Source organism: Hipposideros armiger, unplaced genomic scaffold (assembly GCF_001890085.2).
Source record: "Hipposideros armiger isolate ML-2016 unplaced genomic scaffold, ASM189008v1 scaffold_34, whole genome shotgun sequence".
Lineage (NCBI taxonomy): Eukaryota > Metazoa > Chordata > Mammalia > Chiroptera > Hipposideridae > Hipposideros > Hipposideros armiger.
In genome coordinates this window covers 4,209,520-4,223,482 of record NW_017731384.1, presented here as the reverse complement: position 1 = coordinate 4,223,482, position 13,963 = coordinate 4,209,520, and the positions used below count along the sequence as shown (strand labels likewise).

The 13,963-nt window shown below is 42.1% G+C and overlaps 1 protein-coding gene across 1 annotated transcript in view; it reads left to right on the top strand.

The window, feature by feature from the left end:
• Positions 1 to 6: 6 nt before the first annotated feature.
• The window catches only part of PRKCA (protein kinase C alpha), a 375,771-nt gene continuing 361,814 nt past the window's right edge, over positions 7 to 13,963 (top strand). The window contains exons 1-2 of the mRNA XM_019637708.1: positions 7 to 244; positions 3,190 to 3,221. Coding sequence (XP_019493253.1) covers positions 72 to 244; positions 3,190 to 3,221 — 205 coding nt within the window. The 5' untranslated portion in view covers positions 7 to 71. The remainder of the gene's footprint in view (positions 245 to 3,189; positions 3,222 to 13,963) is intronic.

The following is a 13,963-nucleotide window of genomic DNA, read 5'->3' as shown; positions in this document are numbered from 1 at the left end:
CGCCCACCCACCCATCCGGCCCTCCCCGGCTGCTGCTCCCCGGCGGAGGCAAGAGGTGGTTGGGGGGGACCATGGCTGACGTTTTCCCGGCTAACGATTCCACGGCGTCTCAGGACGTGGCCAACCGCTTCGCGCGCAAAGGGGCGCTGAGACAGAAGAACGTGCACGAGGTGAAGGACCACAAATTCATCGCCCGCTTCTTCAAGCAGCCCACCTTCTGCAGCCACTGCACCGACTTCATCTGGTAGGTGCGCGCGGGGCGGGGCGCACGCACCGCCACCCGGGACCCCTCTCGCGGCGCCCGCGGCAGGGGGCCAGTCCTTCCCTAGCCCGGGGTCCTCTTCCCGGGAGACCCTCGCTCCCTCCACCCCGAGTTCAGGCGGGTCCACTTCAGGGCTGACTCACTCACTCGGGGAACTTGGAGAGCCGGCGGGAGTCCGAACTCTCGCCCGGAACGACTCGCGCGCGCGCTCGGGCCGCTGTCACCCACGCGGGCAGGACTCGCAGGGAAGTCACCGCTCGGTCACACCCCCCCCCTGCTGCAGGCGGGAGGCTGGCTGCGCGCGGGCGTGACCCTGATCCCCTCCACCGGTCTGGTGCCCCCGTCTCCCCGGGCGCGCCCGCCGTCAGCGTAGCCGGCTTAGAGCAGCCGTTTGCCGGGGAGTGAGCACCGGGGAAAGTGGAAAGCAGAATCCAGAGGGCAGAGTTTCCCCGGAGAGCAAGCCCGGGAGTAATTGCTGGAGCCGCGGCGGTTTCGCCGCGCGGTCCAAGTTGTAGGCGAGTCAGGCTGGGCGCATTCGGGGTGGGGTGGGGTGTATTTTGTGTTTCCCTTCGGGCGTGGACTCCACTGGAACCTTGGGTCCCTGCCTACTGTAGCTTGTATCTTTACTGGGCACGGAAAGACTTTGACTTTTCTGGGTGAGCCCAGAGAGGAGAGGCAACAAACTGTTGAAAGCCTGCCGTGGGGGAGGGGGAATTAAAACAGAGCAAGCAAATGGCAGAAGGACAGAGGGAGTCATTTAAAATAGACCCTGTCAACACGAGATTAGACCTGTAACCCTGTTGAGGACAGAGGCCCTATTTAAGAAGAATACTGTAAGGGCTAAAGGTGTCGGAGTTCAGGTAATTTCTAATGAACTCAGCTGTTCTTGGGGGGGGATTCGGGGGGTTGGGGGGGAATTGATAAATGCGTGGGCTTCAGGGGCCTCTGGACCCTATAAAACTGGGTGAAAATTTTTTTGAGATAATGACAGCTCATTAACTCATTCTCAAAAGATCTGTGCTTCCCCCATCCCACCCCTCAAAAAATCCCAAAATGTTTAGAAAGCTGGAATTAAGGGCACTCCAGGTGCTCCCGTTTGAGGAGCTGTAATTTTGTTTTAATTTCCGGTTGCCACCCTGCCTCTTCTACCTCTTGTTCCTGGATGCGTTCCAAAACTCCCCAAGTCGGAGCTGTGGCTGGGGCTCCTTAGCTCTCACCTCTCATAGGGATGGATGGAGCGCTCACCAGGGTGACAACGCCACAGAATGCACCCTGCCACCAGCTGGCTGTGTGTCATGTATATTGTTGGGGCCCTAGGGAGAAGTATGGGTGGCTCTGTGAATCCATCACACCTGGGGAAAAACATCTCAAAGGGTGAAGTCCACAAACGTGGTGGTAATTAGGCACTTATTTTTTTTTATGGGCGGCTTTATTAGAATCCATCACACTTGGGGAGAATCATCTCTGAGGGAGCCTCACAAACGTGGTGCTAATAAGGTGCTTAGTTTTTCCTTTTCTAGAAATTTGCTCAGGAGTACTTTTATGAGAAGCACAGCCACCTCTATGAATGATTTCCACCCTGTAGTCAGTCTGTGAAGCAGTTGTGCTCATAGGAGTGGATAATTGTAGATAAGGTTATTTAAAAGCTTCTTGGAGCATCAGGGCAAAGAAGAGGATATTGCATTTAGTTAAGGAGAGGTCTTCAGCCTCCCATGCCAACTGTGAAATTCCATTAGAAGGGAACAGTTAGACTGCTGATGACTTTTGCAGTGAGTAGGTAAGTTAGAAAAAGGACAGCATCATTCACTCCCAGGCTAGCTAATATCTTTCCACTATTAGTTGCCCTGAAGGATTAGCCCCTGGTGAACTGATGTGGCATGTCAGGTCACCAGGTGTAAGGTGAAGTGGAAAATAAAGGTCTCCCTGTGTCCTTCCTCCCTGAGGAATCCATGCAGCATTTCTCCACTTAACTGTAAAGCAGCCTCTTGGAAGTTCCAGAAAAATATTCACCAGGCTTGTCTAGCAGTGGTTTTAACTTTTGTTTCATGGTTTTTCTGGGTCCTTGATTTATGAGATATATTTAAATGTTAAAGCACTGATATTTTGAAACTAAATGTTTGGGTTTTAAGTGTTTTTTTGGGGGGAGGATGACTAAGTTAAATATGAAGATATGTGAAGTGCTTTGTAAATTTACAATGCTATGTAAAGCAAGAGCTAATGACTAATAACCTTCTGAAAAAAATTAATGCAGTTCATCCTACTTGGAATGGTGTTTGTAATTGAATGTCCATGTCAAGTTTCTCTGCTTAGAGAGTAAATTCTCTAAAGTAATTTACAAGAACAAAATAGCCTCTGTATGTGTTTCAAATGCTATTGGTTCTCAGTAAAAATTAGATCATCTCAAAGGCAAACAGGGATGATACTTTGTAAAATCTGGCGCCTTTAGGCCAAATTTAATGTTAAGGGTGGTGCTATTTGGCAATTTCTAGACAAATATTTTAAATTCATAACAAATGACAAAGCCACTTTTTAGCCATCTTTGGGGAGAAAAAAACGATTTCATTTGGTCTTTAGAGACCAAATTAAGCCACTTCCATTTTTTCCCCCATAAGGTCCTTCAATTCATGTTACTTGAACATTGTAGCCATCAACTTTGAATATACAATTATGTTCTTGAAACTTAAGTATTGCTAACAATGTAAAAAATTAGAATTTTGATACGTTGTAGTTCAGTGAGACTTGAGAGGCCAGATTTTTTTCAAAGTTGAATCTAGACGTAAACTGTTTAGGCCTGTTTTTCCTATCAAATCGTTGAGTTGTATGTACAAACCTTTAACTCTGTAGAATACTTTGTCATATAATGGGCTTAAAATATGGCATCCAACACAAAATATGTTAAGATAATTTTGTTCTTGTTTGTTTTTCAGGGGGTTTGGGAAACAAGGCTTCCAGTGCCAAGGTAAGCTGCCACGTTGGATTTTATTTTCAAGTACAACATGAAATAAGCATTCCAAACAGGAACTGTATTTCCAGTCATCTTTTCCTTGTCATCTAAAAAAGTTATTTAGATATTTTCCAAATATAAGGCCCAAAATATTAGGCCTTAAAAAAAATGTGGTATTGCCTAGTAATTGCATATAGAACTGACTTTTTTCTCATTGGGGGGGGGGGGGAAACCTTCCTGTAATTTTTTTCTTTTGCCAAGAACGTTCTTGTCAGAAACGGCTGTCTTTGTGTGGGTGTTAAGAAAAAAATGGAATCGCCTTGTAATCGTGTGATTTTTTTTTTCTTCCTCCGTTTTTATTGTTCATCTTTCTTATGTATGCATTGGGTTGGACTAACTAATTTTAGGCCATACATTATACTAGTAGGATTTTTTTTTCTGCTGATTGTCATCCAAAACAAAGTTTGCACATCTTAAAGTTATGTAGAAGATTTGATAATGACTGGTTACTGTAGTATAAGGCACATTTTTCTTTCAGTTTAAATATGTGACAACGTGTAATACTATCCATTTCATCTAGAAAATCAATTAGTTTCTTCCTCTGATTTGTAGTTGCATGTCACATATCAAATATCTAACTTTTCATACTCATTTGTTTAAATGTTTTTTTAAACCATTTTGTAGCTTTTGAAGGCATTCTAGCTCAATTAGCCCACTCTTGGGCTCTCGTACTCACCATTTATATTATGTTTATTTAGTTCTGGTTACATTCCCATCTGGGCATAGGTTTATTAGGGCAAGTGGAAAGTACATCCTAGCCTGGAAAATATTATCCTAACACTGTTTAATATTAAGCACATCAGAGAGACACTGAGTGTACATTTTGTAACTTTAAAATTGCTAGTAAGTTAATTACCTTTAAAACCTCCCACAAATTGGTGAACTTGTTTCTTACATACGTTTTCTGAACACTTTAGATGCAGGTATTTTATGGTATAATTATTCATTAACACTCGACCTTTCTTTACAATGTGCTTAAAACTCCTCATGAAGAAATCATTTTGAAAGTTACATTGGGAAATCAAGGAATATTCCTTTAAAAAAGAATAAAGAGAAAGACATGTTGCACCATCCCCTTCATAAAAGATGAAAGGAGAATGTAGCTTTTTCCATTTCTCAAAGGTGTGGACCTGAGCTTCATAGGCAGTGTTTAAGCCTGGACTTGAACATTATTTCAGGAAGTTTAAAGATTAAACTTGTGATTTTGGCCAAATGTGATTCATATCAACTGTTATTTTTGCTGATGTGTTTGGGTGGGGACCTATGGAAACTTATTTACTAAAATTATCTAAATATTATTTAGTACAAAGTGAGTATCTTATGTTAAAAAAAGAAAAAAAAGAAAACTATCGTTTTCCGCATACAAAAAATTCAGGATAAGGTTGATCCCTTTTAGACCAGCTTGCCTGAGCCAATTTTGTTGGTGAATGAAATCAAAGAGCGGATGAGTTTGTAGGCTACAACAGGGACCTAAATGGTTTCCCCAGAGCACATCTATTGGACTTGAAGTGGATTAGCAGACTAATAGTCTCTGTCAGCATAACTCCCTTTTACTTATAAAAGTGCTATAAAAATCGTGTACACTGCATGATAAAGTAAAATTGTGAACCCTTCTCCCTTCCCACCCTCAGGGATAACTTCTGTTTACGATATCCATTCATTCACTCAGTTGCACGTGCTTAATCTTTTAAAAAGAGATCAAACTTCTAATCATTCTGCAACTGAATTTTTTCACTCCGCGGTATGTGGTGAATATCCTTCCATGTTTAAACATTAGTTCTACCTTATTCTATTTAGTGATTGCGTGTACGGATATGCCATTTCTCTATAGATGGATATTTTAATTGTTTCTAAGTTCTTACTAGTACAAATACTGTTGTTGATAATAACCTTGGACACTAGTATAGGTATTTCTACAATAGATACCTAGAAGTGTGTGTGTACATTTAAAATTTTAATGAGTACAGCTAAGTTGCTCTCCAAATAGGTTCCAATGTACATTTTCAGTATTGCTCTATGAGAAGTACCCCTTTCTCCTCATTCTTACCAGTGTTAGGTAATATCAATCTTTTATGTTTTTGCTCTAGTAGGTGAAAAGGGGCCCTTTTTTTTTTCTTCTCCTGAGTGAGGTTGAATAGTTTTGCAAACATGGTTAGCCATTTGTATTCTGTGAATTGCCTTACTTTACCTGACATTTGAATTCAAGACTTACAAATGAGACAATTTAGAGCAGTGACTTTGTGCTTTATGCACTCTTCTCTGCTTTGGTGAAGAATTAAATCCCTTTTTATGAGTTCCCCTATAGCATTTACAAATTTTAATTCACAGAAGCCATTTCAAGTATAAACCTATTTGTAACATTTTATCTGCTTGTTACATTTTATTTAGTATGTTATTCTGTTTGACTTTGAGTAGGTACATACTAATTAATTACATCTATTGTTTGTTGTACCCTAATGATATGTTAGCTCAGGGCAGTGCTTTTTTTTTTTTTTTTTGCTTTTTTTAAGGCTATGTCCTCCTGTTGGATTGATTATCATTATGCAATGCCTTTCTTTGTCTCTTATTGTAGTCTTTTAAAAATTTTTTTAATATTGAGGAATTGGGGGAGGGAACAGCATTGGGGAATCAGGGAAGGGGAACAGACAAGTTGCTGTCCTTTTGTTCTTCAGTCTAGTTGTGGAGGATGTCATTTCACTGGCCCATGTTGGTATTATTGCTTTCTTCCCGGGTGAGGCAGATCCGTCACTGGCCACTGGATGGCCACTCACGGCGGCTCTTGGCAGCTCACGAAAGCGCATGCCAGCTGCCAGCCAGCCCCACTGCAGCCTACGCAGTTGCCGGTGACTCACAGCAGCCCAGCTCCAGGTCAAGCTGTTGTTCATCATCTTAGCTGTAGAGGGTGCAGCGTCACTGGCCCATGTGGGATCTGAACTGGCGGCCCTGCTGCTCAGAGCTTGTGCTCCCAAGCCAACTCTTAACCAATGAGCCACTCAGCTGGCCCAGGGCAGTGCTTTTTAATTGTACAAGTATAAGTTACCCAACATTTCCTAGTAAGGTGCTCTCCTTGAAATTATTTTTTCTAACATCTGACCATTTTAGAAGGTTTTCTCAATGTTCTCTAACTTTTAAACTTTTTCTTTTGGTTCTGTTGGATAGTCGCATTCTTATTCAGGAGAATAACTCATTCTTATCCGTGTCTTGATCAATACACTGTCTGGAGATGGCAGCTGGAGTCTGAAACTGCCTTCCACATTTCTTGTCCATCAGGGTATTCTTACCTGCTGGAAGCAGTGTTTTCTAGCTCTTAGTATGTTGTGTTGCTTTGGTCCGTAGAAAAAATACCTGTTGCTAAGTATACTTTTTAAAACCAGGGTTGCATATACTCCCACTGAGTCACACATTCATGTGGTAGGAAAGCTTTCAATCTGAAATGTCTGCCATCATTTTACTTAGTAAATGTTAAGTAAGAATTAGAAGAAATAAGTTTTCATCCTGGAAACAGGGTTTGTTATCTTTGCCATTTATAACACATATTTTACAAGCACGTACAAAAAGCATTGTAAGATTATTTCCCACGTCTTCCCTTTTCCAAGATACAGCATGAGTGGAGGCGGAAAACTTTTCTGAAGAGAGATTTATTGGGTCATTCCCACTTTCATTTAGTGGACTCCATGCTATTCTTGGTTATATCGAATACAACCCCCCAAAAAGACATTACCAGGCTAAGTAACACAGGAGAATCCTGTTGTGAGAGTTTGCTCCCTGAAATAGTGAAACCAAGGGACTTAACTGGGGAGAAGAAAGAAGGGTGCAGGGCAGGTCTAGAAGCCCTAACACATTTTTTTTTTGAAGGTTCTCAGGGATGAAGACAAGCTTGTCCCTTTGTATTGTGGATCTGAAATGACATGACTCAAATTTGCCTTCAGGTTTTTGTTTGGCATAACATCCTGTTGGTTTGCTTGTTCTGCTCACTGCTGATTTCCATGAGGCTACCAGAGACCTGGTCCTTGCCCGTAGATTTCATTCAGAGACAGAGGGAGAGAGGGAAGTAGACTTGTCTGGCTTGGTCACTGATGAAGTTGATTCAGTCTTGGAAGCTCTGTCTCCAGTTGGCCATTTTCTGTCCTGCACTTGCCACTTCCAGAAGTATTCTTCCCAGAACAGAAGGATCCGCCAAGCTGCTCAAAGGCTCTCTTCCTTGGGGGCAGTGGCACCAAAACAGTCTTATCGGCTACTTTCACTACTGGAAAAGGGGATGAACCAGCTTGATTTTTTTTTTTCCCTGCTCAGTTAGTAAGCCCCATGTGCTTCTCGAGTTACAGTGAGAGAAACAGCCGCTCCAAATGTGACCTGCTTATTGGACATGCCAAACAGTTACTCACATCGTCTGTTACGTCTGGTTCCCTTACACACATTTTTCCTGCCGCAAATTAAAATGTGCAGCTAACCCAGGCTCGTTGACTAGGATACCCTAAAAAGACAACATCAGAATTAATCTTTGCCAATGACCATGATCAACAGGAGATGGGTGACTCTGACTGAGTGACACCGGGTATGTGAGGGGCCTGCAGGGAATTCACATGTCCGTGCTTTTCATCTGCCACTGGGAAGCAGCTTTGAGTCGTGAGCCATTTCCCTGCTAACAACACAAGAAATATTGTATTTAACCTGCAACTCGCTGAAGCTCTGTGTTTTTCAGTAGTTAAGGGTTAAAAATCAGCCTGCCTTTGCTGATGACCTTCCATTTTGAAGGCCTGTTTCAGGGTGGATACCTCCACCGGCTCACCTGAGCAGGATGGTGTTTTATATTCCTTCTCTAAGGATGTAAGTTGATGTTTGAGGGAAGAAACAAGAATGAGTCCCCCTTGGCTGTGTGAGCTGAGGAATTCCAGAAAACCAGGCTGATGAAAAGGAGGGTGACCTTCAACAGAGAGGGGACTGAGTTGGCAGCGTTTTGGGAAACGATGTCTAGCACTTCCCATCGCAGTCCGCAGGGTTCTGAGAGCCGAGCAGGGTGGACGCCCAGGGCCAGCAGGCAGTAGGGGTGGAGGTCCACATTGGGGTGAACTTGGAGGTTGGCCCCCTTTAACAGTGTTTTCCTGCCCGTGTGCTGGGTTGGCTGGCTACCCCTAAACTCAGCCCGCTGGTTTTCAAAGGTGATGCCGGGATTTCCCATCCTTTATCTTCAAAATGGGGGTCAGCATCTTGGTACCCCACTTCTCATTGGTTACTCCCCCCACATTAGAAGCTATGTTAACTGGAGATGAACTCCTGGGGTTGTCGATACAATTCCAAACAGAGGCCCACGGAAGAGTTGAGTATGATTTGAAACGGAGATTTCACGCTGAGGTCAGATCAAAGCATTATTTCAGCTTCAGAGATAAAATTGTCAGTAATACCTAAAATAGAGGAAAGTGCAGTGGAGGTGGGGAGTTAGGAAAAAAGCTATTAGAAGAAAAGCAATTCTGTCTCTCTCTCTGCAAAGATGCATTAATACTTGTTAGAAATGGGGACACACAGGCACATCAAGTGCTGGGGATTCCCGTTTGGTGCTGTGTACTTGTCATGAAGTGATTTGATCTATGGCTTTTGGAATCATACTTGGTACATTAGGGGAAAGTTTTATTCACATACACACATGCCCACCAGACACTGACGCTGTAGCTTATGCAGTAGTTATTTATCCTACTAGGCAGTAGGAAATGAATATTTTGGGGAGGAATCTGACATTTAATTTTCCTTTTATGAGGAAATGATTTACTGTCCTCTGAGTTTCAGTCTCCGGGATGATATTCAAATCTAAGATTTTAGGCACCTGAACCCTTACAATGCTCATTTCTTTTCCTCCAGACTGTTCTGATTCCCAAACAGCATTAATTTCAGAGCTTCCCTGTCAGATGCAGGCTGGCTCCTCCGCAGGACGTTCTGTCTCTTAGATCCTGCTGCCCAGCTTTTTCAGACTCGTCTGAGGATGTTTTCCTTCTCCCCACCCTCCCAGTCATTCTGAATAAGCGGCACTTTCCCAGGAAGTGTTTTCTTTCTTCTGTTCTTTACCCAACCTCGTCTTGCCTAGTGCTTTCCTGTTTGACCTGGGAGTCTTGGCCTACAGTTGAGCCCAGACCTTGGCTGGCCTGCCGCTCGGCACGCTCTCCCCGTCCTAGGACCCTGCCCCTGCTGCTTTGTTTCCTCTGCCAGCCGTGGGTACGAGGACTGAGGCTTCTTTCTCTCCATGTCTCTAGTGTCTAATGCAGCGCCTGGCGCTCGGTAGACACTGTGTAAATATTTGTTGGCTGTATGATTGTATAAATATTAGGAGAGAGGATTGTCCATAACCAGAAGAATCACAGTGACTTCTGCCCACTGCCTATTTTTTTTTTTAAGTCTAGTTTCTAAGCCAAAGTTATATCAACTAAGGTAGATCTTTAGAGGGCTTAAGAACAAAGTACTTTCTGAACCCTTGACTAAGCATACTTATTCAAAACACGGAGCAGAAAATTTTAATTTGTATCTATAATAAGTTATATGTAATGCTAAACCTAAAAAAGAAAAAAATTAGTACAATAAGAGCAAACCACTTAACGTGACATCCTATCTTTAGCAAAGTACCCAAGCATCAGAAATGAGTCTTATTGCGGCAAATGAACGCATATTATGGGCCATAGCAAGGGGATTGGGGTATGTTTTGGGTATGGGGGGGAAATTAAAACCTGTTCCAGTACATGTGCTTGCTACAGTCATTTAAATGTTCTGTTTTACCTCGAGGTTGCTAATCGCTGAAACCAGCTTGTCATGCTCCAGAGGGAGTAGTAGTTCAACTTCACTGATTTTGGTATTTTTAAACGTCTTGCACCTGGAAGGTTTCTGTGTGGTGTGAGGAGGGATGCGAGTGGCAGTAGAGAGGCTGGAGGAAAACGGTTGTAACTGAATTACAATCACTTTAAAGGTTTTATTCAATTCAAAGGAAGACAAACTAATATTTATCAAACAGTGCGATATGCTGGACATTTAGCTTTCACATTTTATATACTTTCATTCCAAAAGCACCCCACGAAGCTCGGGATATTGTTCCCTTTTTAGAAATAGGGGTGCTGAAGAGCTGACCAGGCTGGTGGGGTGGAGCATGGGTTCAGATTCTAACAGCTGTGCAGAAAACGTTTTTCAAAGCCAAATGGAAACTTTGGGTCCTTACAAAGCCTGGATTTCTATCAGGAGAGGAAAGAATGATGCCATTAAGGGAAACATTTCTTGATGACAGAGAATTAAAGTTTCACTGGCCTCATCTGTCTGTCAGAATTTCCGTGACAAACCCTTGAGTTCAGGTCTTGTTTTCTACTGAACTGTGAAACCTCATGTTAGACTTGAACCTGAGACATGAACATTTCATTATTGGCACAGTATTAAGTCACATCTAATTGAAATTACTATAACTACATTAAAAAAACCCTCTATTAAATTATGCAAAGGGGAAAAGGGTTTCTGGAAATTTCTATCAAGAAATGGAATGGAGGGGCATGATTTGATTGTCAGCACAAGATAGGAATTATTTAAGAGCAAGTTCAGAGAGTCAGATTAGCACCAGGACAGCTCATCTTCAATGCTTTCACTTGCTGTGGCTTCTTCCCCCCAATATCTGTACATCTCTAGTTTCGGCATTTGGGGACACACAGATCCATCTTTGTGACCTGGGATGAGTCCAGTAGGCAGTTAGGAGGTAAATGATGAGGGTGGAAATACGGGACGTGAAGGTGCTTACAAGTAAGTTTAGCTCCAACTTGGACAAACTTGTATGAGAAATGGGATCCGAGGAGAGTGCTGTTAGCAGCTGAATTCTGAGAGCAAAATGCTCTTTTAGACATTTTCTAGCTCCTGTCAGTGTCAGTTACTCTGTTGGTGATATCATGACTCTTGTAGGGATGTGTACAGTGGCTCATGTACAGCAGTGCACAAACTCTGTGATGTTGAGATTTTCCCATACTGAAGCGCACAATAACAATCACCCATGTAGTGCTTACTCTTCTTAGACACTGTTCTAGGCACTTTTCATGAACTCCTTCGATCCTTACACCAATTCTGAAAAGGGTAAGCACTATTATCCCCATTTTATAGATGGGGAAACAGGCACTGAGGCACAGAGAAGTTGAGCCACTTGCCCAAGGTCCCAGTTAGAAAATGGTGGAGGTGGAATTCAAACCCAGGCCCTCTGGGTCCATACTCCATGCTGTAAACCCAGGTGCTCACTCTGCTGCCTCGTGGTTCCCCCTTTGTCCTGTCAGACTTAAACTACACCACTAGCTTGATGGTGGAGATGTGGAAGAATGTAGTTCAACTTGGTAGCACTTAACGTGCTTACTACCTGTTGTGGAAGATGTCAGATCCGCAGACCTCCGATGTATCTATATTGTGCCAGACACTGCAGGGCATGGGACCAAATCTGGCATTGGGGAGCTTAGTGTGAAAGAAAACTAGATGGAAGCAACACATCGTAATATAAGTCTGAATGAAATAGTGTTGAAGCATGTGAGGAGGAGGAGGAAGATATCTTCTGGGCTCTTTAGGAGGCGGGTTTTATATTTATTTTAGAACCATAGTTTTATCAGGGGGCGGCTTTGAGTTTTATAGGATGCATTGACTCCACTTTGATTGGAGGAGAGTGGGGGAGATGTTCTAAAGTGAGGAAATAAGATGAACAAAAAGGAGAGAGGGATGAGAGTGCCTCCTACATTCAGGGAGCAGTATGGACCAGGAAGCAAGCTAGCCTCTTGGTCAGTACCGATCCTCAACCCCCAAAGGAAAGAACAGATTGGAGAAATGCCTGGGGAGCTACTGCATGGCCTTCCCCACATGCTGGTTCTCCACAAATATGTTATTTCCTTTTTTGTATCTTTTTGTTTTTATTACTATGTCGTGCTCATTTTTTTCAGACAAGTGTGGCAACTACAGGCGATTCAAGCTTGTATCTCCATGAAAGATATATTGTATCAAAGCTTGGAAAATAACTTCTTGTTTTAGAAAGTGTGCTGCTGTGACACTATTCCACTGTGACACTGTTATGAAGCTGGTACTACTGATCGTGTCATGTTGGAAGTCCAGGGTCTTACAGCATGGAAATGATGTGACTGGAGTGGGTACACTGAGTTATACCGGATATGTTCATATGCATTAATAAGGGAAATGATAAATAAAACATTTGCATGTTTAAAATTAGTACTTGGTATTTTAAAAATGGCTTACTGACTTATTCTGTCCACATTTTTGGTTTATTATCAGGACTTATTCTTTCTCCATGGGGCTAACCTCAGGAGACTGTGTTAGAACCTTTGTAAAGGATGGCAGAGCAGAGTACCCCAGCTTGAAGCGGAAGATGGATTTTCATCTAGATTTCAGAGTTGCAAAATAAAAACACAAAATACTGCTATGCTGACACATACTTAAGATATGCCACCATTCTGTGGGAGCTGGCGTTCCCCCCTTCCTCTGCAGGAGCCGTGGGGGCTGGAGTGGAGAGAAGTTAAGCAGCTTGCCTGTGGTCAGATTGCGGTGTTAAGATCAGGCAGATTTAGTAAATGTGTTTAATCACAGTCATTTTTTAGTATCTGAAGCTACAGATAAGTAGCCAATCCCTTTTACTGTTCATCTCTTTTTGTTTTTTTCTTCCCTCAGGCTTTCTAATAAAATATGATTTGTGGTGCTATTTGCTGCAGTTGGAATAAAACTCGTGCTGATTCAAGAAAGTTAGGCTCATGCTTGTAAAGGCTTTTGTTTCCATTCAGATGTGTCTTAAGTGGCAGTAAAGGCTTAAATTATTTTTCTGTTGAATTAATGCACGTGACTATAACTATCTTAAAATGTGCAAATGGGAGATAACTCATTTTTTAAGAAGACTTTGGGCATTGCACCCTGATTCTTAACTATTGATGTAGAGAGTAGTTTAAATCATGCTTTTTTATATTCTGAGTAAAAGGTGCTTTTCTTGTAGTTGTAATCATGAAATGCATGGATGTTTACCATTTAATAGGTGGATTATAAAATATCATGTTGTGAGTCATTTGCCTAAATATAACTTTGAAATCTTCTTTTGAGTAAATGTAATTCTTTCACATGTTGAGTTTGTTTGATCACTAAAGTGATTTTTGTCACTTTAGTTTCACATTAGCTACTTTGATCAGAGTGACTCATTAACAGGGAAAACTTTTATCATTCTCCTGTTTTGATTTCATTTCGCCTTCCTACCACAGGTGTAAAAATCAAATGATCATTAATTTTAAACAGTTCAGAGGCAGGCAGGACAGATTTTTTATTTATTTTTTGGTCCAAATTCAAGTTCAGGGATAAGGGCTGAGAGATGCATTTTCTTTCTTTTCCCTTTTTGCTTAATTGCACTATAGCACTTGGCTGGTATTAAGTAGAGCTTGTGCATGTGTGGTGCAAATTAACTTGCAAGATTGCATTTTATAAAGATTAAGTATTGAGCGGGAGCTGGAATGGTTGGTATGCTTAAGACTTGCTGTGGTAGTCTAAGAGGAATGGAATGAAATGCTCTAGAAGAATATTTAAGATAAAAGGATAAAGGTACTAGAAAGCATAGGATAACTCATTGGGCGAGGCTCTAGGCTTATTAAATTCCTCAATTACTGTGATAATGAGAGGTGTGATAACACTTTTCATGATTTATTTTTAATTTAAAGAATAAACTC